The sequence below is a fragment of the Rosa chinensis genome, chromosome 6, assembly GCF_002994745.2.
Source record: "Rosa chinensis cultivar Old Blush chromosome 6, RchiOBHm-V2, whole genome shotgun sequence".
Classification (NCBI taxonomy): domain Eukaryota; kingdom Viridiplantae; phylum Streptophyta; class Magnoliopsida; order Rosales; family Rosaceae; genus Rosa; species Rosa chinensis.
The window spans coordinates 28057837-28082916 of record NC_037093.1 but is presented as its reverse complement, the minus strand read 5'-3'; the positions used below and the strand labels follow the sequence as shown (position 1 = coordinate 28082916).

General features: G+C 38.2%; 2 protein-coding genes and 1 long non-coding RNA gene across 3 annotated transcripts; 2 read left to right on the top strand and 1 right to left on the bottom strand.

Annotated features, from left to right (window-relative positions):
• Window positions 1-1405: 1405 nt before the first annotated feature.
• LOC112171162 lies at window positions 1406-2737 on the bottom strand. Its single transcript, XM_040508509.1, has 2 exons — window positions 2149-2737; window positions 1406-1935 (listed from the first exon to the last, which is right to left on the bottom strand). The coding sequence occupies exons 1-2, from the start codon at window positions 2735-2737 to the stop codon at window positions 1406-1408; spliced, it is 1119 nt and encodes a 372-aa protein (XP_040364443.1).
• A 2015-nt stretch (window positions 2738-4752) lies between these two features.
• On the top strand, window positions 4753-6947 carry LOC112174218 (uncharacterized protein C6C3.02c). The gene is made up of 5 exons (XM_024311960.2): window positions 4753-4866; window positions 5494-5541; window positions 5648-5731; window positions 5822-5985; window positions 6602-6947. The coding sequence occupies exons 1-5, from the start codon at window positions 4845-4847 to the stop codon at window positions 6695-6697; spliced, it is 414 nt and encodes a 137-aa protein (XP_024167728.1). The 5' UTR covers window positions 4753-4844; the 3' UTR covers window positions 6698-6947.
• Window positions 6948-19353: 12406 nt separating this feature from the next.
• LOC112169686 lies at window positions 19354-20507 on the top strand. Its single transcript, XR_002924830.2, has 2 exons — window positions 19354-19511; window positions 20035-20507. It is a non-coding gene; the product is annotated as an uncharacterized LOC112169686 (long non-coding RNA).
• Window positions 20508-25080: the final 4573 nt, after the last annotated feature.

Sequence of the window (25080 nt, the reverse complement as noted above, 5' to 3'; positions counted from 1 at the left end):
TACCAATACAGATATAATTGCAACCGGTTTATAAAAACCATTTTTTAGCAATATTATACCAGCAGTAAGATTTACAGAGATCAGAGTACAGTAAGATGTACAGAGTGTGTTATATAAAACAACCATGTGTACTATGTAATACGACTAGAATTTGTCTAGAGGAACTGCTAGTCAGATTTATGTATAAAATAGCTAAACTTATTTTGACTTGGACAAAATAACATGCCAATTATGATGATAAATTTGGAGAGCAAAGCATGTGAATGTTGGTGAAAGTGAGAGAGTAGCTTACCAACAGCATCAACAACAGTTTTCCCATTGGAAAATCTTCCAGTTGGTCCGCCGAAGTCGATCCCATAAGGCAAGTAATCAGCTCTTACCAAGGACTGAAGCTGGTTTATTTTGCCATTATCAACCAAAGGATCCCCAAAGTTCAAGACCAAAACCACCACACACACCACCCACATTTTCTTCGCCATTCCGACCATAATGCCCAAATTATAAGACCTAAAGAAGGTACTTAAACCTAGCAAAGAAAAAGAAATCTGATCAAGATGCCAGCTGCTAGAAGAAACAACTAAAGATTAGGGAAAGGTATAAATGGTGGAAGCTGAAGGACAATGGTACTGGTTTTGGGTCTGTGAGTGTGTGTGAGGATTAAAGGTGACATTGATGAGTATATATACATCAAAGCAATGGCATTTGATGGCCTAGCTTTTACAGTTGAGGAAAATGAAGTTCACTAGCTGCCACTGGAAAATGATACATGCACTAAAGATTCTTGAAAAAAAAAAACATGGCTGTTAAGCAATGAAAATAACCAATCAAATAAAAATAAGCAATGGCTGTTATAAAATGCATTCACAAAATGGCTTCGTAGTAACATAAAGTCGATCATTCTACCAGTAATTTACAAAAGCAAGATTTGAATCGAAAATATGGCACTGCTGATCGACAACCTAAATAAACCACAGTAACCTCCTACATGTTCTCTTATAATGTCAACTACAAGATGTATGCATTTGCATATACTATTGACGCCAAGATGTATGCATTATTCATACTATCAACTATGGTCTAAAGTTTTTACCTCCCTTGAGACCACCACAAGCCTGTTTCTATCTAACCAACCTCCAGCGGCAGCGTCCAATACTAACAAAGCAAGAAAACAGAAAAACTATCAAAATAAGATTTTTATGTTGAAATTGCAATACAATGCATAGTATCAAAATCAAAGATTTACCTGCAATAGCTCCTTCACCTCTCATTGTTGTACACCCTCAATTATTTGTGCCAAGATAAAAGTAAATGTCAAACCGAGAATCAAGACTTTATATACATCCAATAGTAAACATAAACAGTAACCACAATACACAAAGTGCCCCAAAACTACCAGAAACAATATCTACTTACTGATATTAGCCAAGTGACGTTGCCACAAGTGCTCAACTAGATCTGCTTGGAGCATAGTATGAGTTCCCTTGTCACGAATTCGTAAATGATTGCTGATAAAATCCTCAAACTCTATTGTGTGATTACGGGAAACCATAACATCATTAATATCCATATCTAGTTCAGCATATTGCCTTGCAAGAGTTTCAAGATCATCTTGTGCAGCACGCTCAACTCTTTCATCTTCAATAATCATGTTGTGCATTATTACACATGCTGTCATGATCTTTTGAAGCATTTCACGATCCCAACAACGAGCCGGCCCACGAACAATTGCAAAACGTGCTTGGAGCACTCCAAATGCTCGTTCTACATCTTTCCGACATCCCTCTTGAGCTTTAGCAAAATTCTTTGCTTTCTCTCCTTGTGGACATGGAATGGTTTTGACAAAAGTGGCCCATGAAGGATATATGCCATCGGCTAGATAGTATCCCATTGTATATTCATGCTCATTGATCTTATAAGAGACTGGAGGGGCTCGACCTTCATGGAGGTCAGCAAATAAGGGTGAATGCTCTAAGACATTAATATCATTGTGAGAGCCTGGTAATCCAAAAAAAGAATGCCATATCCAAAGATCATGTGACGCAACAGCTTCAAGAATCAATGAAGGTTCACGATGATCTCCACGAGAAAACATACCTTTCCATGCAACCGGACAATTCTTCCACTTCCAGTGCATACAATCAATACTACCAAGCATTCCAGGAAATCCACGACTCTCACCAATCAATAGCAATTTGGAAATATCATCAGAAGTTGGCCTTCTTAAGTATTCAGCGCGAAATACATCAATAACAGCTTGGACAAACCTTCTCATAGCTTCAATTGCAGTGCTTTCACCGATTCTAAGATAGTCATCCACAACATCTGCCCCAATTCCATAGGCAAGCATCCTCATTGCAGCGGTAACTTTTTGAAGAGACGATAGCCCAAGACGTCCTGCTGAATCCCTTTTTTGAACAAAATAGGAGTCACGAGCTTCTACTGCAGCTAGAATTTGAAGAAAAAGATGTCGATGCATCCAAAACCTTCTCCGAAATACAACTTCTTCATGAACAGGATTTGCAGCAAAATAATCATTGTAGAGTGTTTCGTGGCCTTGAAATCGTTGTCTATCTTTATATATGCGACCAGGAATTGAGCCCCGGCGTCTTCTTCTTCCCGTCTCTTGTAGAGTAGTAATTTGCAGATTCATCAATTCTTCGTCTGATGATGAATTGGCAAGATCCCAAAATTCCTCATTTGCAGCATCTGAAGATGAATATGAAACATTTTGATCCATGTTCCTAATATTGAAGAAGAAAAAAGAAACTTGAAGAGAGGAAGCTCGAAGTTTTGGGTGAGACCAGAGGAAGAAAGAGGCGAAAGGGAAAGAGATAGAGAGAGAGCGAGAGGGAGAGAAAGAAACAATAAAAAAATAAAAGACCGAGAGGGGAGAAGCTGTCAAATTTGACAGAGCATGGTCTTATGTCAAATACACGTGTAATAGACTGATGGCTTGGAACATAATTTGGTTGGTCAAAAGTATACGTTAGCTGTACAGATGGCAAAAGACCCATCTGTTGGAGATGGTCTAAGAGTATCTCTTTCGTAATTTAAGTTGTGGTTGTTGTTGGTAATTTTTTCGCAACTGCAACTGCATCACCTTATTCTTCTTCTTCTTGTTCCTTATTCTTTCCTTTAGTTTTTAGTTCGCTAATGCTTTGAATAATGACTTGCGTTTTCTATGGAATCACAACCCAGCATTAGGTGAGTTCTTTTTTCTTCCAATTGACATGAATTGGGTTCTTGTATGAGTGAGGAGGTAAATTAACAGAAGGGATAAAAAAAAAAAAAAGATTCGGTGCAAGAGAGATTCAGAGGCTTGGAGAGTTGGAGTTGTACTAAAATTAAAGAGGGAGAAAGAAGAGTATGATAGAGAGATGAAGTCTCGTCCAAGTACAAACCCAACAAAAACCCTCAAAGAGTTGTGATATGAATCTTTTAAAGCCCAGCAAAAACCCATGGGAATTTCTCATATTGCTCCCCACAAAGAGTTCAATTGTGAGAGAACACACCCAACATCAAACCCAATCTATTGATTAATCCCTTAAATATATTGATGTTGATCCATCCTCGCTTTGGAAGAGGGAGGGTTTGATTTTGGTGAAGCTTGGATTTGATTGTCGGCTCTCCATGACTCGATCATCTCTGAGTTTGAGCTTCCAATTGAAAGAAAGATGAGAGAGGAATTAGAGAATTGATTCAATGGAAGATGAAGGATTCAAATCTGTAGGGCCCTGTTTGGATAGGGGGATTTGGAGTTGAGGATTTGGATTTGGGTGACCTAAATCCAAATCAACCCGTTTGGAAACTTCATTTGATGGGCATTTGGATTTTCCCAAAATCCTCCCTGAGATTTCAAACCTGAAAATTTGATGCTAGTTATTTGAAATCTCCACGTCTTACCTCTCGACGAAAAAGAAAAAAAAAAGTTGTCACCTCGCTTCCTCTGTTCAGTCTCGATGACATAAAGACTTCTGTTTATTCGCTCTCACATCTCTTGATTCTACTCTCTTTCGCACCTCTCAGTTTCTTTCTTCTCTCTCATTCTTTCATTAGTCCCTCTGATGATTGGTCTGCCACATGGAAATCGCTGTTAATGGAGGTGAAGCTCTAGTTGGGGATCTAAGATGCATTGGAGATTGATTCGGCAGAGTTGGAGAGGACAACACCAGATCTGGGTTCAATGGTAAAGGAAGAAATTTAAATCTTCAATCCCAAATCTTCAGATTGATAGTTGTAATCCAAACAGTGAAATTTTAAATGCTTAGATTTCAATTACACGTATTTTAAATACATTTGATTTGAAATCAATATCCAAATTCAAATCTCGTTTCCAAACGGGCCTAGGGGATGAAGACGGGAAAGATTTAAGTTCCGTTAACAATAAAATCCTAAAACTCTGTATCACACATTTTGCTGATGTGGCATATTAATAGCCCTTTGATATTTCATGTACGGCTGAGATTAAAAGCTGACCTCCAATCCTTTAATATTTTTTTTTACTTTTTTTGGTTCCAATCAACTAACTTGTCCACAACTAGTCTTCCAAAAAAAAAAAAAAAAACTTGTCCACAACTACGGCCATGATTTCGTAATCAATCAGTCAAAGGCCAATGGAACTTTACAAAAATAGAAAGAGCACCGACGAGCTTTAACATTTATCCAGTTACAAACCGACACGTTTATTAATACCCTACGCATGCGCGCACCTGATCCTAAACTTCCAAGTATAAAACACCATTTGAGGTCTTCCGGGAGGCCAGATAGGTTTTTCCGGACTCCTCATATTTTTATCGTTCATCCTCTCAAATCTCTACGCCGCCTTAAGTCCTGAATCTTATACCATGGCTCGCAGAAGCTCAGGAGGTCAGTGCTCTCCCTAGATCTCTCTACCCTTCATATTAAACCCCCTGCCTCCCATGTGTTTGATTTATTTTCATTTAGTTAATTTCTAGGGTTTTTCATTTTCTGAGACAACCCTATAAGTTCCTGGATCTTGTTGTTCAGTTAGGGTTAGGGGTTTATCTTTTTACATGGAAAATTGAAATTGTATGGTTTGAATTTTTCGTATAGGTATTGATCTTTTCTTATTAATATTGGGGGTCTTGTGTTGCTGTGACTTTAGACTTTGGAGTTTAACAGAAAGTCCGTTTATGCTGTTGGCATATTTTCCTATATGCTGTTGATCATCCGGTTACACAGCTAAGATAGAAACTGAAGATTAATTTTGTACCCTTTAAGCTCGTGTCAATTTGCAGTTCTGCAAGTTTCAATTTTAGACTTGAAACCTAGATTGTTTCATCACAAATTTAACAAGGAATTTGCCTTGATGGTAATAATAGTAGCTTTTCCATTGAGCACGAATGTTTTTGGATCTCTTCATGTCCGTGTTATATCAGATACTATCCATTATGTAATTTTTTTTTTCTTGAAAGGTCCTTCTGTTTAATTTATGGTTGGTTAATGTGGTTCCTACTCAATTTTTTTTTTCAGGTCGATCTGCCCGCCCAGCTCCTCGTCGGGCTCCAGCACCAGCACCAGGTACCTATATTTGGCGTTATATTAATTTGTAATATGGTATTTTTGTTTGCTAATTTCATAATGACCTGTTGACCTCTAATTACTTTACTTGTCTTTTTTCATGCAGTTCGCCAGGCTCCTCCCCCGGCTCCTGCACAAAGTGGAAGCGGTGGATCCATGCTTGGAGGGATTGGATCAACCATAGCCCAGGGTAATGAACCATATCTAGTTGCTCAGAAATGCATGTGCAGTCATTGAATTATGTTCAGGATTTAATATTGTTTCCCATTTCCTTTTGCAGGAATGGCTTTTGGAGGTGGAAGTGCTGTTGCACACAGGGCCGTGGATGCTGTGATGGGTCCTCGCACCATTCAACATGAAACGGTAGCCTCTGAGGCCTCTGCTGCTCCAGCATCCATGGCTAGCTCTGATGCATGCAGTATTCACTCTAAGGCTTTCCAAGATGTATGCAATACTCTTCTACTTCCTTTATCTTTTATTTTCTTGCAACTTTAGTGAGTTTTCAAAGTGTTGACATCTTCTTGGCTCTGTATGAATTAACTATTAGGGATCAGTAGATGAGTTTTCTTGGTGTCTATATTAATCCTTTCCTTCCCCTATTCGTGTCTTGCGTGTGTGTTTTGCCAGTTGGTTTCAACTTGCCACCAGTCCTCAGTAAAGTTTATTTATTCTTGTTATTTGCAATTCGCTGATTCCTATGAGTGTTGGTACTCATGATAAAATTCCATTCTAATTTTTTCGTTTCTGCCTCAAACTTTTCTATGTCTTGGATATGTATCATTGTGAGAAGTAGTGAGAGGTTCCTTTTTCCTCATGTTATAAAACCATATCTCCTGGTGATGTTCTCCATTTTAACTTTGTTTAGATGGTGGTTGTGGTGAAGGTATAATGGTATTTAATACCTACTTGTCAGGTGGATACCATGTAGTAAGATAATGATGGTGAAACCCTGTTACTTTAAAATGTTGTCTGCAATGGATTTGAATGACGTGTGTTGGAAGTAAAGTGATAGAAAGATTGGCTTTAAAATTTACATTTGGGTTTGTGGCTCTTATTGCAGTGTGTCAACAACTTTGGAAGTGAGATCAGCAAGTGCCAGTTCTACATGGATATGCTGTCCGAGTGTAGGAAGAACTCTGGCATGTTGAGTGCCTAGTGACCATCTCTTTGGCTTTGGCTTTGCGAAGCAATGAGACCTGATTTGAACTTTTCGGCTATGTCATCTTATAATGTGCTAGTCATGATGGTTATTAGTAGTGCCCTTTGGGTTAATCCTTTCTGAATGGTGCTAAAACATTATGCACGGCATATTATGGTTATTGAACTGGATCCTGGTGCTTGTTTCAATCATCCATCTGTGGAATGATTTCTTTATAAATAAATTTATTGGAAGTTATGGGTACTACCGTTTGGTGCAATGTGTTGATCGGAATGGATACTCGATCTCTTGGGTATGCTGGCTGAAGTATAATTTCATGAATGCAGTATTCGGGATATAGGGTGAGGGAGAGTTGGTATGGGTCGATGTCTGTATGCATAAATGAGACGAATTATACCGTTGATCGTTGTGCTGACTGTGGGCGCCGGTAGGAAATGCTAGATTAGTTGCGGACAGCGATTGGTGTCAAATTGGAACTGGTCAGATTCTCAAGTTCGGGCCAACTTTAAACGTCGGTACACTTCACATTATTTTTTTTTTAGAATGAAAATTTACATTATTTGAGTGCAAGAGAAAAAACCAAAAATATTAGACATAAAAAAAATTCGAAACAATATGGTGTGTGTGTATATATAGTGTATTTCCGAAGAATTATTCAGTAGTCGGCCTTATGATGGTTGGGGACGATGCTTCTGGTGATTTTGATCGCAGCCTAGGCACAGATTTTTTGGCCCTAATGTGCTTGCCATTTATGCTCAAGTACACCTTGCTTCTTCCATCAAGAATCACTGGAATCAAGGATGCCGAACGAACCACTAGTTGAGCAAAAAGAGGCTGCTGATACTTTTCCTTAACTTCTTGCATGTAGATACGATCAATAATATCACCAAATTCCCTAGTGAAACACTCTCGGACTTCATTTTCCGAAAGGGGGAACCCTTTAGAGAATGTTAGGAAAAGAGTCCTCTCTTGTTCATCACACTCATTATCACTCAACGGCAAATTCCTACAAGTCTCCCCCGCTTCTTTATTCTCGATCTGGCTCTCTTGATGAAAAATGATGCTAGTTTCTTCAATAAGCTTCGCCTTGGCATGGTAGTATGGTTGATAAGGGAAGTCCTGAAAAGCTCTCAAGCAAACATCTTTGAGAAACTTGATGGCTGCGCAAATGATCACATGGCGGTTGTCATGGAAGAACTTGAGGGTGACAGGACTTTCACTTATGGCTTGGAGCTTAGGCATTTCCGTGTCACTCTGGATATCATCAATCTTAATGTAATTCAAGGCTATTACCGTCTCGTCGGCCATGGCATTGAGCTCAGTGTCGGGTAGAGTCAATGCCTTGTTCACCAAGTTGTTAAACTCCTTGCTGGTGTGCTCCAGCGACATCCACAATGCCATGACCCCTGCTGATTCATCCAGGTCACGTCTCAGATCGTAGATTAAACGAGTGAAGAGCCTCCGATCAATGTTGTGAAATTTGTTAAACTCTTCTAGAGACTGCTCATATTTCCTACCGGAAACAATAAACCTATTAATGTGGAATGTCATCTTCTGGTTTTCTCCAAGGACACGTGCAACCAAAGAAGCATATCGAAACACAATGTAGGCACAAAAAGGTCGCTCCCCGGGTTGGACACTTTCCATACGGATGGCAGCAATAACATGATGCTGATCCATAACTGTAATTTGATTCCCAGTTGTACAATATATATACCAAGTAAAGAAGTCTATAAGTTCACGTTCCGGAATAGGGTCTACAGTAGAGAATGTTACGACGATAGTCCGATCTTCTTCGGGCTCTAGTGGAGGAATGCTAGAGTTAATAGCATTGTGCACCAAAGCAGCATTGGTGCTCATTATCGTATTCCAATTGTCTTGAACAAGTGTTGGGAACAGTGCGTGGGAAGCATCGTATGTCATAAGAGGTACGATTGCCATTGATGGATCTTGTCCGAAGATAAACTCCTAATTCTCTCAATCGATCTCTTAAAAGGAATAACCCTACTAAAGGGCCTGAGGGCGTATTATAAGGGTGACAATTATTTTGCTCCAGTTGTTAGTAGGACCAAAAACTTTTCCAATATCTAGTAGGAACAGGAATACTTTACTTGTCAAAAAAAAAAAAATCAATCAATTAATGAAATTTATACAGTTTACCTAGTTGAGCATGGAGAAGACAAATTCGTGTTCATTTACTTCCAGTTTCTTGTTGGAGTGTTTTTTTATATTTTTTTTTCTTTTGCAAGATACAATTATTAATTAAGAAGCATTCCTTGGCGAATCTAGGTCACAAAATTGATGTTGCTAGTTGACATAATCATCCTTCTTCTGTCCTTCCTGCTTTACGTTTTGATCTTTTACAACTAAAATTGCTTTGTAATTTTCTTTCTTCATCAAAAAGAAAAAGAAAAAAAGCATCTGATTAATATTAAGGTATTGCGAATTGCACTCCTCTTAATGAAGGTATTAAGAAATGAAGGTATAGCAGAGTGAAACTATTCTGACATTATTTTGTATTCTAATTTTACAAAAATTCTAAACTATAGTTAACTTCTATTGAAGAGACAAATCTCAGATACTGTATTATAATATTCTAGACCTTCAAGAAGTAGTTTACACTCCATCTTACATGTCTATATATATTTACTGTTTTTGAATAACATCACGTCCATGAAGGAGTAGTTGAAGACGTAGTATGAGATTTGAGGCATGAATATATATATATATATATATATATATATATATATATTTGGTTCTATTGGTGATGATCAATACATTTTTGAGAGAAAGGAGGTAAGTACTCTTTATTGAACTTTAGAAAACTTATACATTACAGACTTCAGCAGCCTGTAAAATCGGAGCAGAAAATACTAAGATGTGAGCCACCTTATAATTTGCATTCCTTTTAGTATGTACCACCCGCAAAATACATTCTTATTAATTTGGAATCTATGAACTCTATCAGTAACCAAGTCTGTCCAATTTGGAGTTGCTTATGAAAAAGAGGTGAGGTGAATACAACCCAACAACCAACAACAGCCACAACCCCCCCAACAACAACACACACAAACACAATGATGTCTACATATCAATTGATGTTTACACACTTCTATGCATTCATATTATTGAGAGTTGTGATAACTATACTATTAGCTATTCTTTCATCAACCTAGAGATATATATACTGTTGTGAGCATGTCCTGTTTGTCATTTGAGACATGCATGTAACTTGGAATTTTATTTGCCTAAGTAAAGAGAAAATATTGGTTGTCGCTTGGTGATAACAAACTTCTAAGATGCAAATGCACTTTGCTATTTATTTTCGGGTTTTTTTACTTCAACAGTGTCTGAACTCTTCGAGGACTTTTGAAATGATACCTGAACTTTCAAAGTTATCAATGTGATACCTGAACTCATTTTGTCGTATCAACGTCGTACCTGCGGTCGATTTCTGTCATAGAACCGTTAACTATGACCACGTGCCCAGCACGGGAGGCACAATATAAGGGTAAAAGACTAATTTACCCTCAAAAGTATATACTTCAACAGTGTCTGAACTCTTCGAGAACTTTTGAAATGATACCTAAACTTTGAAAGTTATCAATGTGATACCTGAACTGATTTTTTCGTATCAATGTCATACCTGCGGTCGATTTCCATCACAGAACCGTTAACTATGACCACGTGCCCAGCATGTGAGGCACAAAATAAGGGTAAAAATGACCTTTCCCACTTCCTTTAGTTCTTCACGTGTCCAGTCGCACCTTCAATTCTTCTTCTCCATTTCTATTTCCTTTTTCATCTGCAAAATGCAATCAGATGGGATGATGACATTTCCTAGCAAAATGCAAAACCCAAAGCAAAATTTGAATCCAATTCTCTGATGGGCAGACACAGCCGGGGATTCCATCTCGTCAGAGTTCTCCAAGCACAACTTTGCTTCTCTGAATTTATTGCAGGCCAGAGCGGTGTAGAGGGTTTCATGACTCTTGGCCTCCAGATCTGAGACTTGAAATTTACCTGAGATTTCAGACAAAGGGATCAGAGAGAGAGAGAATATGGCCGGAGGCAATCCAGACCTTCTTGTGCAGCTTGCCAGAGATATGACGGAGGCGGGCCACGACGTCGTGGCACTTGGCTTCCTCACCGCAACTAACATCACAGCATAAGTTCATGAATTTCAAAAATAGTCCATGTCTTTGTAATTGAATCAAAATATGCAAAAGTGAATGAGACTGAGAGTCTCTCTCTCAATAGCGGCGAAAAGGCGAAGGATGGTGATGATGGGAGAAAACCCAAAACTGATTTTTCCGCGACTGCGTGTCTGTGTATAACTATATCTATCTGTATATGATTTATCGAACAATGGGGCAATGATCATTTCACTGATTCCAGCTTCTAATATTTGTCCAAAAGAGAATCGGCCTTTGGTTATTTGCGGCTGTAATATCAGTACTTATTGGGAGCATCGGACGAGGTACTCTGACGAGGCAATCGGCGGCGGTCGGGGCGGGTGAGGAACAATCTCAGGGTTTTACAGCGGCGGAGGTGGATGACGAGGCTGGCGGATGGGCTGCGCGTGGGGCTTCAGGAAACGACAGGGCATTGAGTGGCGAGGAGCTTGAATTTTTGCAAGGTAGCCATATCGATCTAGCTGAGTTCAATGTGGTTGTAGTCAGGTAGTGCTTGGAAAGGGTTGGGTGGTTGAGAGAGAATGTGAGATCTGATTTGTGGTCATGGTTTCCAATCGGAGGGGACAAATCAGAGGGAAGAAGACGTCGAAAAAGAAAAACAAGAAAGAAAGAAAGCAAAAAATTAAAATAGACAACAATACTTTTTAGGGTAAATTAGTCTTTTAACCTCATTAAGTGCCTCACGTGCTGGGCAAGTGGTCATAGTTAATGGTTCTATGATGAAAATTGACCGCAGGTACGACATTGATACGACAAAATGAGTCGGTATCACATTGATAACTTTGAAAGTTCAGGTATCATTTCAAAAGTCCTCGAAGAGTTCAGATACTGTTGAAGTAAAAAACCCCGTGAAGAACTAAAGGAAGTGGGAAATGTCATTTTTACCCTTATTTTGTGTCTCACGTGTTGGGCACGTGGTCATAGTTAACTGTTCTGTGACAGAAATCGACCGCAGATACGATGTTGATACGAAAAAATGAGTTCAGGTATCACATTGATAACTTTAAAAGTTCATGTATCATTTCAAAAGTCTTCGAAGAGTTCAGACACTGTTGAAATAAAAAACCCAAAATTTTCAGGGTGAGCAACGAAGAAATTGGAGGTTGAAAAGCATTGTTGCATATCTGTTTCAAGTACATTGTTATGCAGGGACTGGGAGAACGTAGTAAATCGTTGTGCTTGCAAATGGAAATTTCCTGGAGAAGCATGCTATTGGTACAAAACGGAAAACATGCAGAAGCGATATGCAGGCCAATTCTTTGGATATAAACAGTGTGTATCGCTATCTCCTCCTCCTCCTTCTTTTTTTGGGTGGCAAGATGCTTTTTATCTTTGTAAGGAAGCGAAATTGTCTACTGACTGTTAATTTTCGTTTGAAAAAGAATCAAAGAATGTAGTTCTCTGTACTGCTCTGAATTAAGTTCAAAAAATACATTACTTCATTAATAAAGGAGAAAATTATCTAACTAATACAAAGTAGATTTCTAACTAATACATCTAGAGGGATTGCATTTTTGTAATAATATGAAGCACATTACTAGCTGAACTAATTATGTTGACACGGTGACGTCCATAGATTTTTTTTGTTAAGTTGACTTAATTATTATTACAGAATATGATTACGAGCTGAACTCAACAATCTAGAGTACATAATAGCTATTATAGCTAAGCTAGAATCGTCGGTAGAACCCTTCTGAGAAGCATGGCTGAAATGCTAGAAGCTATCCTAAGGTTTATTTTTTTTCCCAGAAAGCTAGACCTCATGAGCATGGAGGGTCCAAATTCTTTCCATGCATGGTTCGCCCACAAAAACGAAACCATCCACATCAACGGATTTAGACGCAAATAACTGTGTTACCAAGTAATTTAACTGTTTTTTTTGGAGATTAACCCCGCATTGTAACTAAGAACTTAACAGCAGTAATGAAAATGAATATGAAAGTAAGGTTGAGTAACTAATGTGATATTTTTGAATCGTAAGTGAGTTCAGTGTCAGATAAGTCAAAATTCAGTGACTATTTATGACTTTTTGTGTTTTCGTAAAGAACAACATGAGTCTGTACATCATTCGAAAAATAAGAAAATTTAGCATGTAGAACTTTTCATCTCATCGTTGAAAGTAAAAATTAATGAAACCAAAAGTGCACTGCTTGTGCGTAGTTAAGTGTAGTTTACTTGTTGTCCTAATTTATTTTGCACATCAGTTTCTTTGAGATTCTCGGAAAATTTTGCTTTTCGATCATATTCAATAACGAAAAAACTTGACCCTTCAGGAAGGGAGAGATCACATATCACGTACTTTTGTTTTGCCGGCCAATTAATCTTTAATATCTTGGTCATAAGTTTTGAATAAACAGTGTGGAATACTTTATAGCAATAGCTAGCTAGCTACAAAATCGTAGTCAATGTTTTGCAGTCTAAAACTTTAACAATTAAGAGACACCGACACTGAAAAGGTTAAATTTATTTGAACGACTTATTGTCAACCAATGAGATTATAGTAGATAGCAGCACATTGCGGAAGGTCATGGTTTGCTCGGTATATATGTGCTTTGTTTTTTATGGATGAACTTTGATTTAGGGTTTAAGGATTTTTTGACCAGCTGAATTGATTTAATTAACATGAAACACAATTTTTTTTTCCACAATGGATAGCTGTTGATCGATAAATGTATTCTAATATTCTAACAAGTTATTTTAGATCTGGCCAAAAATAAATCGGAATTCCCTAAAGAAAAGGATCGGATATTGATCGAGGGTCCAAAGCCATTCGGAAACAGACATTTCCAGCCCAAAAATTACCCCAATCCCATTCCATAATCTCAAGAAGGTTGAACCCCATGCATGCATGGTTATCACTGAACTCTGAAGAAAAATATATGGTGCTGGATCTCTAAGGCCCCCACCTTGGGCTTGTCACTAGAGTTAGCACTTAGAGTACGTGAAGAGAACTCTGCTAAACAAGAACACAGGACCTGAGTTATTACAAATCCTAGCTGGAGTTTCCCAACCAAAAAAGATTGAGACGATCAGTAGTTATTGGCCGTGCCCTTGAGGCTATTTGAGATCCACCGCCTCCTGACCATGAATATGCAATCCTATACGCAGAGAAAACCGTAACCCTAGGCTAGGGAGAAAATGGATGGCGCCATAAGATCCTATCTATCGTCTTCTCCTTCTTCCTGGTTTATTACTGTATTTTTACTTTTTTATTATATCTTTTCTTATGATTCAAGTCTCGTAATAATCGGCACATGCAGTTTAAGATAAACCGATCGGTCTTAATTAAGAGTTTTGGATTTCTTCTTATATTGTGACTGCAGATCAATCCCAATAGATCTGCATTAACCTGAGGCGCAACATCTGGTAATTGTGGGTATGATATATCAATCCCACCAGTATCTTGTTTAATAAAATGTAAAAAGTCTTTCACAGCGCAGCATCATATGCTTACAAATTTGTGCCATTTCTATAAATTTGAATCCATATAAAACAATAAGAATGAGAGGGAATAAAGAAGAGCTTCTTCATCCCTTTATGATGGTATAATTAAAGAGAACTGACTGGAATTTTGGGAATCGACCAATTAGTAGCAGCTATAACCCATTAAAAAGAAATGAGCATCCTTGTCTAATATGTTGCAGGCGTGTCTAACCTAAAACCTATTCAAGAAAAAAAAGGGGAAACAAAAATTGAGAGAGACAAAGAGCCTAATGAACACGATGTAAAACAAAAACATGAACATTTTTTTCTTCCCGCTAATTAAGGACGAAGGCTGGCTAGGGATAAGTACAGATTCCCTGGAATGTGTTGCTTTGATGTTACCAGTATTCGGTAGAGCGAGTTGTTGGGGCAAATGTTGCAAGAGGCTCAAGCCAAATTTATGTTAACCCCCATAAAAGAAAGTTAAAACTTTAAACACGTCGAAAGACTAGACTACTAGAGTACTGGAGGAGCAAAACATGTTAAGGGAGTGGAGAGTGTGAAAAAGACCCAAAGCAAAGATGCTCAATTAATTTCTCTTATGTAATAAAAAAATATTAATTTTCCTTACAAAAAGCTGGAATACGCGGATCGACCTCATTGAAAAATTGGCCCCGACATGTAGATTTTTTCATATTGTCCTTGGAAGTAAAATTTAAGTAATCCAAAGTACGTGTGCAGTTTACTTGTCACTCCATTTTATTCTGCAATCATTTTCTTAGCTAGAGATTCTCAGCAAATAGCGTTCTTGAAAATAATTTTCTAAAAATGATTTTTAAAAACAAAAAAAGAAAACGAGATTGTATTTTCAAAATTTGGAAATAGTTTAGTGCAAAAAAATATTCTCTATATTTTCTCATCTGAGAGAACAAAAAAAAAGTGAAAACGTCAAGTTGTTGTATTCAGTCTAACCATATTTCCATTTTTAAAAATAAAAATACAATGCGTACATGAAAATGTTACCAAACGCGACACTTTTCGATATTTTTTGTTTTACGAGGTTGCCATCATTAAGACATAACTTGACCCCTTAGGTAGGAGGTACTATACATCACTTTTGTTGTGCCGGCCAATAAGTCTTGGTGTTTATTTGTGGACTTCCAACTAATCAAGAATCTCTTCATATAAACAGTTTCAAATTAATTAGTAAGTGCTCAGTACATTTTCGATTAGATTCAGTCCTCTTATACTGAATTTTTGGGAATACATCAGTCCCCTTCTCTCCCTCCTAGACATGTTACCTTTTCAGACAAATGGGTCAGACCTCAACACCCCTTCCTCAAGTTAAACGTAGGTAATAATCAGAAAAGAATTAGAGGGCTGGGTATTATTCTTCGAAATGAAATGAGGGATGTGTTACTAGCAGCTTCCAAAGGGGTGCAAGGCAAATTTACTGAAATTTACACAGCAGAATTGGAATTGCAGGTGCTCTCCGAGGCTGGTTTCACTCTTCTCACCTAGTTTTGGAATTTTATGCTTCGGCTGTAGTTAAAGATTTAGCTAAAGATGATTTTATTTATTTATTTATTTATTTTTAAAAGGGCTTTGGAACCCAGCCTAATTGGGAGGCTCAGCCCCACGCTCATTATGAATTAGATTGGCCTATAGAGATAGAGCATGTTGTCAAAGGAGGTGAAAACAATAAGTCATAATTCACTTCAATTGTTTGTACTTATTGCCCACAAAAATGTAATCAGACAACGCAGTTTTAGCTAGAAACACGCTTTTGATTCCTGCATTTCATGTTTGGATTAAAGATGTGGCATAATGATTGTCCCATGTACTTTATAAATGATGTGTCTATTTAAACTGCTTATAAATGCAATTACTTATTATTATTATTATTTTTGAAAGGAAAGTATAAACAGTTTCAAATACTTTACTGCTGGCTAGCTCTAGAAAATCGTAGTCATGTTTTGCAGTCCAAGACTTACAATTAGAAAAGACACCGGTGAGTACACTACACTACTAACGATAAGGATAGAGTTATTAATTAATCTTATTTGTCAATCACTAGAATAAGCCCTCTTAACACAAATTATCCAATTACTACAAGTTAAGAGAAAGCTTAATTTATGTTTGGAGACTAGTCAAGTAGTCAACTCAATGAAAGTCAAATTGAGAAGTTGGCAGGTATAACAGCGTATTGCGGAAGGTCATGGTTTACTATGTATGTGCTTTGTATTTTAAGCTTCAACTTTAATTTAGGGTTTATGGATTCTCTTCAATTTGACCGGCTGATGAACTGGTTTAACTAACGTGCGCACAAGAATTTCCAAAATGAATGGCAGTTGATAAGCGTATTCTATTAAGTTATATTTTAGATCCAATTCCATCAAATCCAGTCAACCGGAATTGGCTAGAGAAAATGATCGGATGTACTTTGAAGGACCAATGCCACTCGGAAATGGACATTTCTACCTCTAAAAATAGCTCTATCCCATTCCATAATCTCACCCATCGATGAGCCCAACGGGTCAATCACTGTGCGGATGCAGTGTTTGCCTTTATGGAGCGCTCCCGCTGGCACATCTTCCGCGCTAATCCAGAATAAAAAATCTTGCAAATAAGATCGAACCTCAAGAATAGGTTTAACCCCATGCATGCATGCATATATATATATATATATATATATAGACACTCACACACATCTTATCCAGAGCGAAGTTTCGCTTTGAAAATTAACTTGTGAAGTTCGAGTTTTTGGTCACTTTTCGGTCGCATATCCACATCTTGATCGTCTCTGCAAATTTTCAGCCAAAATGATGATCGTTAAGGCATTGATAACTGTCTTAAAACTAGTACGGTTCAGGTTAACAGATTCAGTCCGTCCATTGGTTTAAGCGAGTTAGATACCTTAACGATCATCAATTTGGCTGAAAATTTGCGGAGATGATCTATACACTAATACCTAAAAACTGAACGGTTGAGATGTGGATATGCGATCGAAAAGTGACCCAAAACTCGAACTTCACACTTTAATTTCAAAGCGGAGCTCCGCTCTGGATAGGGTCTGTATATCTAACTCGCTTAAACCAATGGACGGACTGAATCTGTCAATCTGAACCGTACTAGCTTTAAGCGAGTTAGATCCCTTAACGATCATCGTTTTGGCTGAAATTTTGTAGAGATGATCTATACACTAATACCTAAAAACTGAACGGTCGAGACGTGGATATGCGACCAAAAAGTGACCAAAAACTCGAACTTCACACGTTAATTTCAAAGCAGAGCTCCGCTCTGGATAGGATGTGTGTGTGTGTATACGGAGCCATTCGAGAGCGGACGTCCGCAACCCAGAAAAAGTGCGGACGTCGCTGCTCCGGCCTCCATCGAGCGGCGACGGCGCGGCTTGCCTGAGGGAGGCCAGGGGTCGTGCGAAAGGGTTTGCTGTCGGGTGGAGTCGCCGGTGACGAGTTTTACGGTGCTGCACAGAACCTGCAGTTGCAGGTGAGGTGGCTGCCCAGAAACCGGCAAGCCCGACCTCCTCCGACCTCGAACGGTGCCCAGAACAGTCCGGGACGCCTCCTGCCTTCCTCCTGCAAGCCCAGCGCCGCCATCACCGCCTGGAAGCAGCCTGCTGCGTCGACGTCCGCACTTTAGCGACAGTGCGGACGTCCGCCCTTGATCGGGCTAACGGCCTGTATATATATATATATATATATATATATATATATATATATATATATATATTAGCATATATGCTCTAAGGCCAACACCTAGCGTTTGTCACTAGAGTTGGAAGATTGAACTCTAGCTACCTGCATGCATCTTTCTTGAACAAGAAGACGGGATCTGTGAACATTTACATAAAGGAAAGGTTTGAAAACCCTAGCAGTGAGCTGGAGTTTTCCAACCTGAGACGACCGTTAGTTATTGTCCGTTCCCTTTAATTAGGTTATATGAGATCCACCACATCCTGATCATAGATTGCATAGGATCTGGGATGAATATGCAATGCTTTACCTAGAGAAAACCCTAACCCTAGGCTAGGGAGAAAACGGATGGCGCCTTTAGATTCTAACTTATCTTTTGTTCTTCTTTTTTGGTTTTTACATCTCTTTACTTCTGATGCAAGTTCCGCAATATAGTCTCCTATAATAGGCACAGTTTATGATAAAAATGATCAGTCTTAATTAAGAGATTAAGATTACTCATAAATTGACTGCATGTCAATCCCAAAAGATCTGCATTAACCAGAGGCGTAAAATCTGGGCACTGATATCATATATCAATCTCACCATTATCTTGTTTAATTACATATCCAAGATCCTTGACAGCGCATCATCATGCTTTTAAATTTGTACTATTTCTACAAATTTGAATCCGTAAAAGAAGTTGAGAATGTGAGGAAAAACAAGAAGGTTTTTAAGGGATTTAAATGATGTAATAGAGAGAACTCATGACTCAAGTTTGGGTATCAACGTATTAGTACCAGCTGGAAATCATCTCGGAAAAAGGATATATAGCCAAGTGATTTAGGTACGTATATCCTTCTCGATCAATCTATTGCAGCCTTGCAGAGAGAGAGAGAGAGAGAGAGAGAGAGCCTAGTGAACACGATATAAAACAACAACCGTAAACATGCATTTTTTTTCTTCTTCTTTTTTCTGATAATTAAGGACGAAAGCTAGTTAGGGATGAGTAATTAATGCAGGCAGCAATTTTTTTTTTTTTGGATATAACTTATTATAATTAATTTTTTGACCAAGTCCTGCGGTGATAAAACATATGCAAGAACTTAAAAGTAAACTAAAAGCAACAAAAAGCCACAAGTCATCAGAAGCAAAGACAGCATAAAACCCGCCCATTTTTATATTTTGTTACGAAACCTCCAGGTATACATCTGATATGGATCAATTTATCAGGAGGTTGATAAATAAATACATAATAACGATTAGCACAATAAACAAAGGAAGAAAAGTTGAAACAAACACTCTCATCTAGCCTATAAATTGGGGTTACACCTGATTACCACTTGCATTACCAATTAAGAAAAACTAAAGACAGTTCAAGTCCAAAGGAGATATCAGAGCTAACTATCATTAAGACTTGAAAGATGGCTTCTCCTATTGCTGCCTTTCGTCCAACCATTGCTCTTCTAGTTGCTTTCCTTCTCATTGCTTCATTGGGTGAGTAATCAGGCTTTTTCTCCATGCTAGTTAACATCATTTTAATCAATTGTTTTTTAGTACATCATCATCAGTTGCTATTCATTTTTATGGACACAACTCACACAAGTATCGCAGCCTGCATCCATGCATTTTACTCGGATAATTCATCTGTGACATGATAACAAGAGATGAACATGTATGAAAGTCTTGGTATCAGATCAAGCCTTATCATGTTGACTCCATGACATGTTAACATGAATATAACTCGCTTGTTAGACAAGGTGATTGGATAGATAACGTGCCGGCTGAAAGAGAGCTAGCGTTTATGTGTGTGTGTGTGTGTGTCAACTTGCATGTAATAGCAAATGATATTAATTTTTCTCAAGGAGACACACTCATATTGTAGATTATCCAGTGTTTTCCTCTCGGAATGTGAAGTAAACAAAATGAGTAAAGTGTATTGTCTTTTTTAGCATATGTATTGACTGACTAATAAACATTATCGATCAATATTTACTTTGTTCATCAATTATTCTTGCAGCATTGCCAATTGCAGAAGGTGCATGCCCACTTGTTTCAAAACGAAGCAAGACATGGTCTGGCTTCTGTGGCAAAAGCGCCAACTGTGACAAGCAATGCAGGACTTGGGAGACGGCAAAGCACGGTGCTTGCCATGCTACGTATAAGACAGTTTTGGGAGTTAAAGTCGCTACAGGACGTGCATGCTTCTGCTACTTCTGCAAAAAACATACTTAATTAGGTCAATTTCTGTTTGACCGCTCTTTGATAAATATATATGGTAACTGGAATAAATGTGCAGTACGTACGTATTTGCTCTCTACGTGACTGTACGGGGAGTAGTATGATAATGATGGTTTGAAATAAGATGTAAAATAATGGCTAGCTTCTCTTATGTGTTTCTGGATCAACATACCAGAACCATATTCACCTGATTCTAAATAATTGTACGTGTACTGTTTGTTTATGGTGTTCTAAGAAACCTTTGTTCGACCATGATATCTCAGTTTATAATTAGATGCGGGTGTTTACTGTTTTACAACAAGAAGTCAGGTACGTGGTTTGCTGCTTTGCTACAGACTGCTGTCTAGCCCTCTGAATTGGAAAAATAAAACAAATAAAGTAAAATAAAACTACACCACCGTCACCATGTTAATTGGAAGATGATTTTGTTCTGTTAATTAAGGACTTCTGATAGGCTACCGGCCCCATCAATATCTTCTGGTATTTTCTATTAATAAGAAACTAACTGCGCATCTGTATTTCATGGTTTCAGTTTTTGGTGATATATTGCTATGATTAAGAAAAGTTTAGTCTTCTGGTTTAGAAATGCAACTCCGAACCACCTAACACACAGTAGTTGTAAGTTAATTTAGATCCACATGTGAATTAAGGTATCTTGTTTCCTTTTCTTTAAAGATTACAGCTAGTTAGGGTTTAAAAATAAGGATTAATTTCAGTTTAGTACCCTGTGGTTTGGAGGTAACATCATGTCAGTCCCTGCTCTTTCAATTTGATCAGCAACACCCTTGTGCTTTCAATTTCAATCAGCCGTGCCCAAATTTTACTATTCCGTCCAATTTGAACGTCAAGTGATGACGTGGCGGTGACCAGCTGGTTGAGTGAGGTCCACCTGAATGGCTAATTTGGACATTTCACTCAAATTTTCATAAATCCTCTTCCTCTAGTCCTCCTCTCCCCAACAACAATGTTGATATCCGGCAACCAAAATCACCGCTCCTCACGTCCTAGTCTTCCCCTACCCTCCACAAACCCATACCTGCCCACCACCTCTCTCTCTCTCTCTCTCTCTCTCTCTCTCTCTAATGAGCTCATCTCCCTCTAAGGCTCGTCGCCTTCCTCCACTTCCCTCCTCTCCAAACCCGACAACCCACTCTCAATTTGCACCATAACGTCTATTGATTTTGCAGATCAAAACATAAACACAAAGAGCAAATCTAACAGTAACCCATTCAACTTCAATTCTTAATCGTCAATAACTAAACTTACAGAAGAACATGGCACATCAAGTTCACCATCCAAAACTATAACTGGACGAAACAACAAAAATTCAAACAATAACCACAATCTCCAGCTTACCTCAGACAAACGAATTCAAGATTGCTCTTTAGCTACTACCTTTGCTTTCTCAACAAAGAACACAACGAATGGTCGTCCCCGTCACAATACCAACACCGAATTCATTGTTCACACACTTCATTTCAACGAAAATGGCTCCTTCCTCCTAAAGTCACAAAAATGTATATATCACAGTTACAAATTAGGTACCAATTAACTACGAAATAGATATAAATTGAAACCCAAAAGCCAAATTATCACAATTTGATTGAAAATCGAAGTGATTCTTCGATATAAATAAGGGAGAAATTTCAAAGAGCAAACCTTCAAAACCCAATTCTCCCCTTTCGAAAAAATATAACACCCTAGACCAAAACCAATGAAAACCTAGAATTCAGAAGCCAATAATTCAGTAGAGCCAGACAGAAACGTGACATAATTATTCAAAATCTTTGATTTTTATACCCAAATTTTTTTAAAGAAACAGATAGGAAGCTTGATTTGTAGATCTTCGAGAAGCTTCCGGTATGGAAATAGAACTTAGCGGCGAGCTTGTCCAGGTCGCTCTGCATCAGAAGCTTGGTGTTGTGGGAAAGCTTGAGAAGACACGTGTGGGAGCGAATTTGTGGGTGGAGGTTTGGGCGGAGAGGCGGCGAGACTTGAGGAGAGGGATAGATGGCGAGTAGTGTACGGTGGCTGGGCTCGTGCCAATCATCGATTCTCTTTGGGTTTGGGTCAGGTTTGTATGTGCTGTGGTTTGAGTAGTAGTGACGATGTTAAGAATCGGTGGCCAGACGCCATGATTTCCGGCGGTGGCAGTGTGTGGGTGAGAGAGAGAGAGAGGGTTGTGCGGCCCAGAGAGAAAGAGAGAGAAAGAGAAACCATCGAGCTAAGAGAGAGGAGGAGAAAAGAAGATAATGTATATGAAATGACATTTTTAGCTCCCAAAGTGGGCCCCACATTCAAAGTTAACGTTCAAATTGGATGGAACAGTAAAATTTGGGCACGACTGATTGAAATTGAAAGCACAGGGGTGTTGCTGATCAAATTGAAAGAGCAGGGACTGACATGATGTTACCTCTAAACCACAGGGTACTAAACTGAAATTAATCCTAAAAATAATTATATAGGAATTAGAATGAATGCTATTGGTATTGATGCATGTTTTTTTTCCTTATTTTATTTTATTTTTAGTTATTTTTATTTAAAGAGGAGTGTCAATCCAATAATATTGGCAGTAAAAGGCATCTACAACCGTAATGGCTTTGTCAATATTGGCTTTGTCCCCCAACGATAACCTTAATCTGGAACATTCTCATGAGACGGATTTTGAGTGTTGATGATCAAAAGATTGGGTTGTGTTAAAGTATCATTCGAACCCACAAGCCTCCCACGTATCCTAACTAAGGCCATGGCCCGTGACGCTAGAGTGCCACTCTCTATGGTGTTGATGTCATGGCTACGTCCATGTAGGGTGGTGCTACGTCCTCTCGTAGGGCCGTCCATCCTTGCTGACATGTTTGCAACAGATATGTGTGATCTCGTCACTTTAGCGAGAATCGAAATGAGACATAGTAGGGACAAACCATGACAATTCCTGTCGTTCCTACTGAACATCCGTGTTCTTATCTCCCCCTAATGACGGGAAGACTGTCTCATCAAGGTGACAATCCGCAAGACCTGCGGTAAAAAGATCGCCTAGCATGGGTATTAAGTGGCAGACGATTGTTGGAGTCTCAAATCCAACTTATTTGCCCATTCGTTTATGAGGACCCATCATTATGGTGCACTGTGGCGGCGCAATTGGCACATAAATGGAGCACTCAAATATACGTAAGTACGAGATACTGGTACCAGTCACTAGTTGTAATGCAGAGATAAATTGAGTAGCGGTGAGTCGTAGACGAATTAACATAGCTGCATGCGATATTACATCACCCCAAGCAGATATAGAGAGATTAGTGCGCATTACCAATGTCTGGGCTACCATCGTAGTCGTTTCCATGAGACCATTAATGCACTCGAAATGAGCCCTAAAAAGAAATGTAATTAGTATAGAGCAAGTAGAGATCGTTCAAGTTAGGGATTGAGGGTACTACATATAATCACGAAAATAAAGAAAGAATTTACAAGTATGCAACGAAATTATAGAAGCATAAATATACAAGTATTCAAAATTAAATGGAATCAGAATCCTACACAAACTATAAATTTCATGCTTTTTTAATATTAACACTATTATTTCTTATAATTTTAAAAATATGCAAGTATAAATATACAAGTATTCAAAATTAAATGGAATCAGAATCCTACACATTTATCATGCTTTTTTAATATTAACACTATTATTTCTTATAATTTTAAAAATATAGAAGTATAAATATACAAGTATTCAAAATTAAATGGAATCAGAATCCTACACAGTTTAAGTTTTGTTTTTAATTTCATGCTTTTTTAATATTAACACTATTATTTCTTATAATTTTAAAAATCAAAGATAAATTATGTTACCATCAAAAAGAAAACTATAAATTTAATTAAAAAATATATAACTTTTTTTTTTTTAATATTGGTAATTCCTTAACTTTATTCTAATTTATTAATTTTTATTAAAGTTTGATATATTTTAAGTTTCAAATTTTTTTTCTAAAATTTCTGAGTACCCCTCTCAATGTTCTAAAAATTGGCCTCGGCGGCGCCTAGGCGCTGGGCGCTTCCTTACCGTTCGGATTTTAGGCTAATCGATCGAGCTGGGCGCCGGGCTGAAAATCGGCCGCCTAGTCGGGCTAGGCGGGTCGTCCTGGGCGCTGCTTCCCTTTTTTTTATTTTTTTATTTTATTTTATTTTTTTAAATAAACTCAAATAAACACTCACTGTCGAACACTTGAAGTCAAAGTCAAAACCTAACCCAGACACTCACTATCGCCGTCTCTCCTCTCTCTCTCTCTCTCTTTCTGCGGCACCGTGACACGGCCTCTCTCCCTCTCTCCGTCAAGGCTGCACGACCACACGGGCTCACGACCTCTCTCCTTGGGGACCTTGACTGACTCATCTCCCCTTCTCTCATGAATTTCTGGGTTGAAATTGTTGAATTGCAAAATTGGTAAGTTGAATTTCTGGGTTTTGAATCGATCTGTTATGGGTTTTGACTTTTGAATCGATCTGTTTCTCACTCTTTCATGAATTTATGGGTCATGGTGGAAGAGATAGAAGGTGCTTGGTCTTCTGGTGTAGTGGGGCGAAGGAAGAGAAAAGACACAGAGATTGGTTTGGCTATTGGAACCCAGCAAAGGTTATTTCAAGTTGACACGTTTGCTAAACCCAACAAATGTGTACTTGCAGTTTGACATACGTGTGGTTTGTTCATTGAATCAAATCATATAACAAACCACTAATATTGAGACTTTATCTTAGGCTAATATTAAGTATGTTTATTAAATTCTTAATTTTTTTCTCTATTTTGATCAATTAAACTATTTTCAATTAATTT

Excerpts from the sequence above, each read along its gene's own strand:
- LOC112171162 (XM_040508509.1), bottom strand. The coding sequence starts at position 2,737 with ATGGATCAAAATGTTTCATATTCATCTTCAGATGCTGCAAATGAGGAA. Across the intron at positions 1,936-2,148 it reads TGGATTTCCTGGAATGCTTG|GTCGAGCCCCTCCAGTCTCT; the intron begins GTAGTATTGATT and ends ACCTCCATGAAG.
- LOC112174218 (XM_024311960.2), top strand. The coding sequence starts at position 4,845 with ATGGCTCGCAGAAGCTCAGGAG. Across the intron at positions 4,867-5,493 it reads GGCTCGCAGAAGCTCAGGAG|GTCGATCTGCCCGCCCAGCT; the intron begins GTCAGTGCTCTC and ends TTTTTTTTTCAG. Across the intron at positions 5,542-5,647 it reads GGCTCCAGCACCAGCACCAG|TTCGCCAGGCTCCTCCCCCG; the intron begins GTACCTATATTT and ends TTTTTCATGCAG.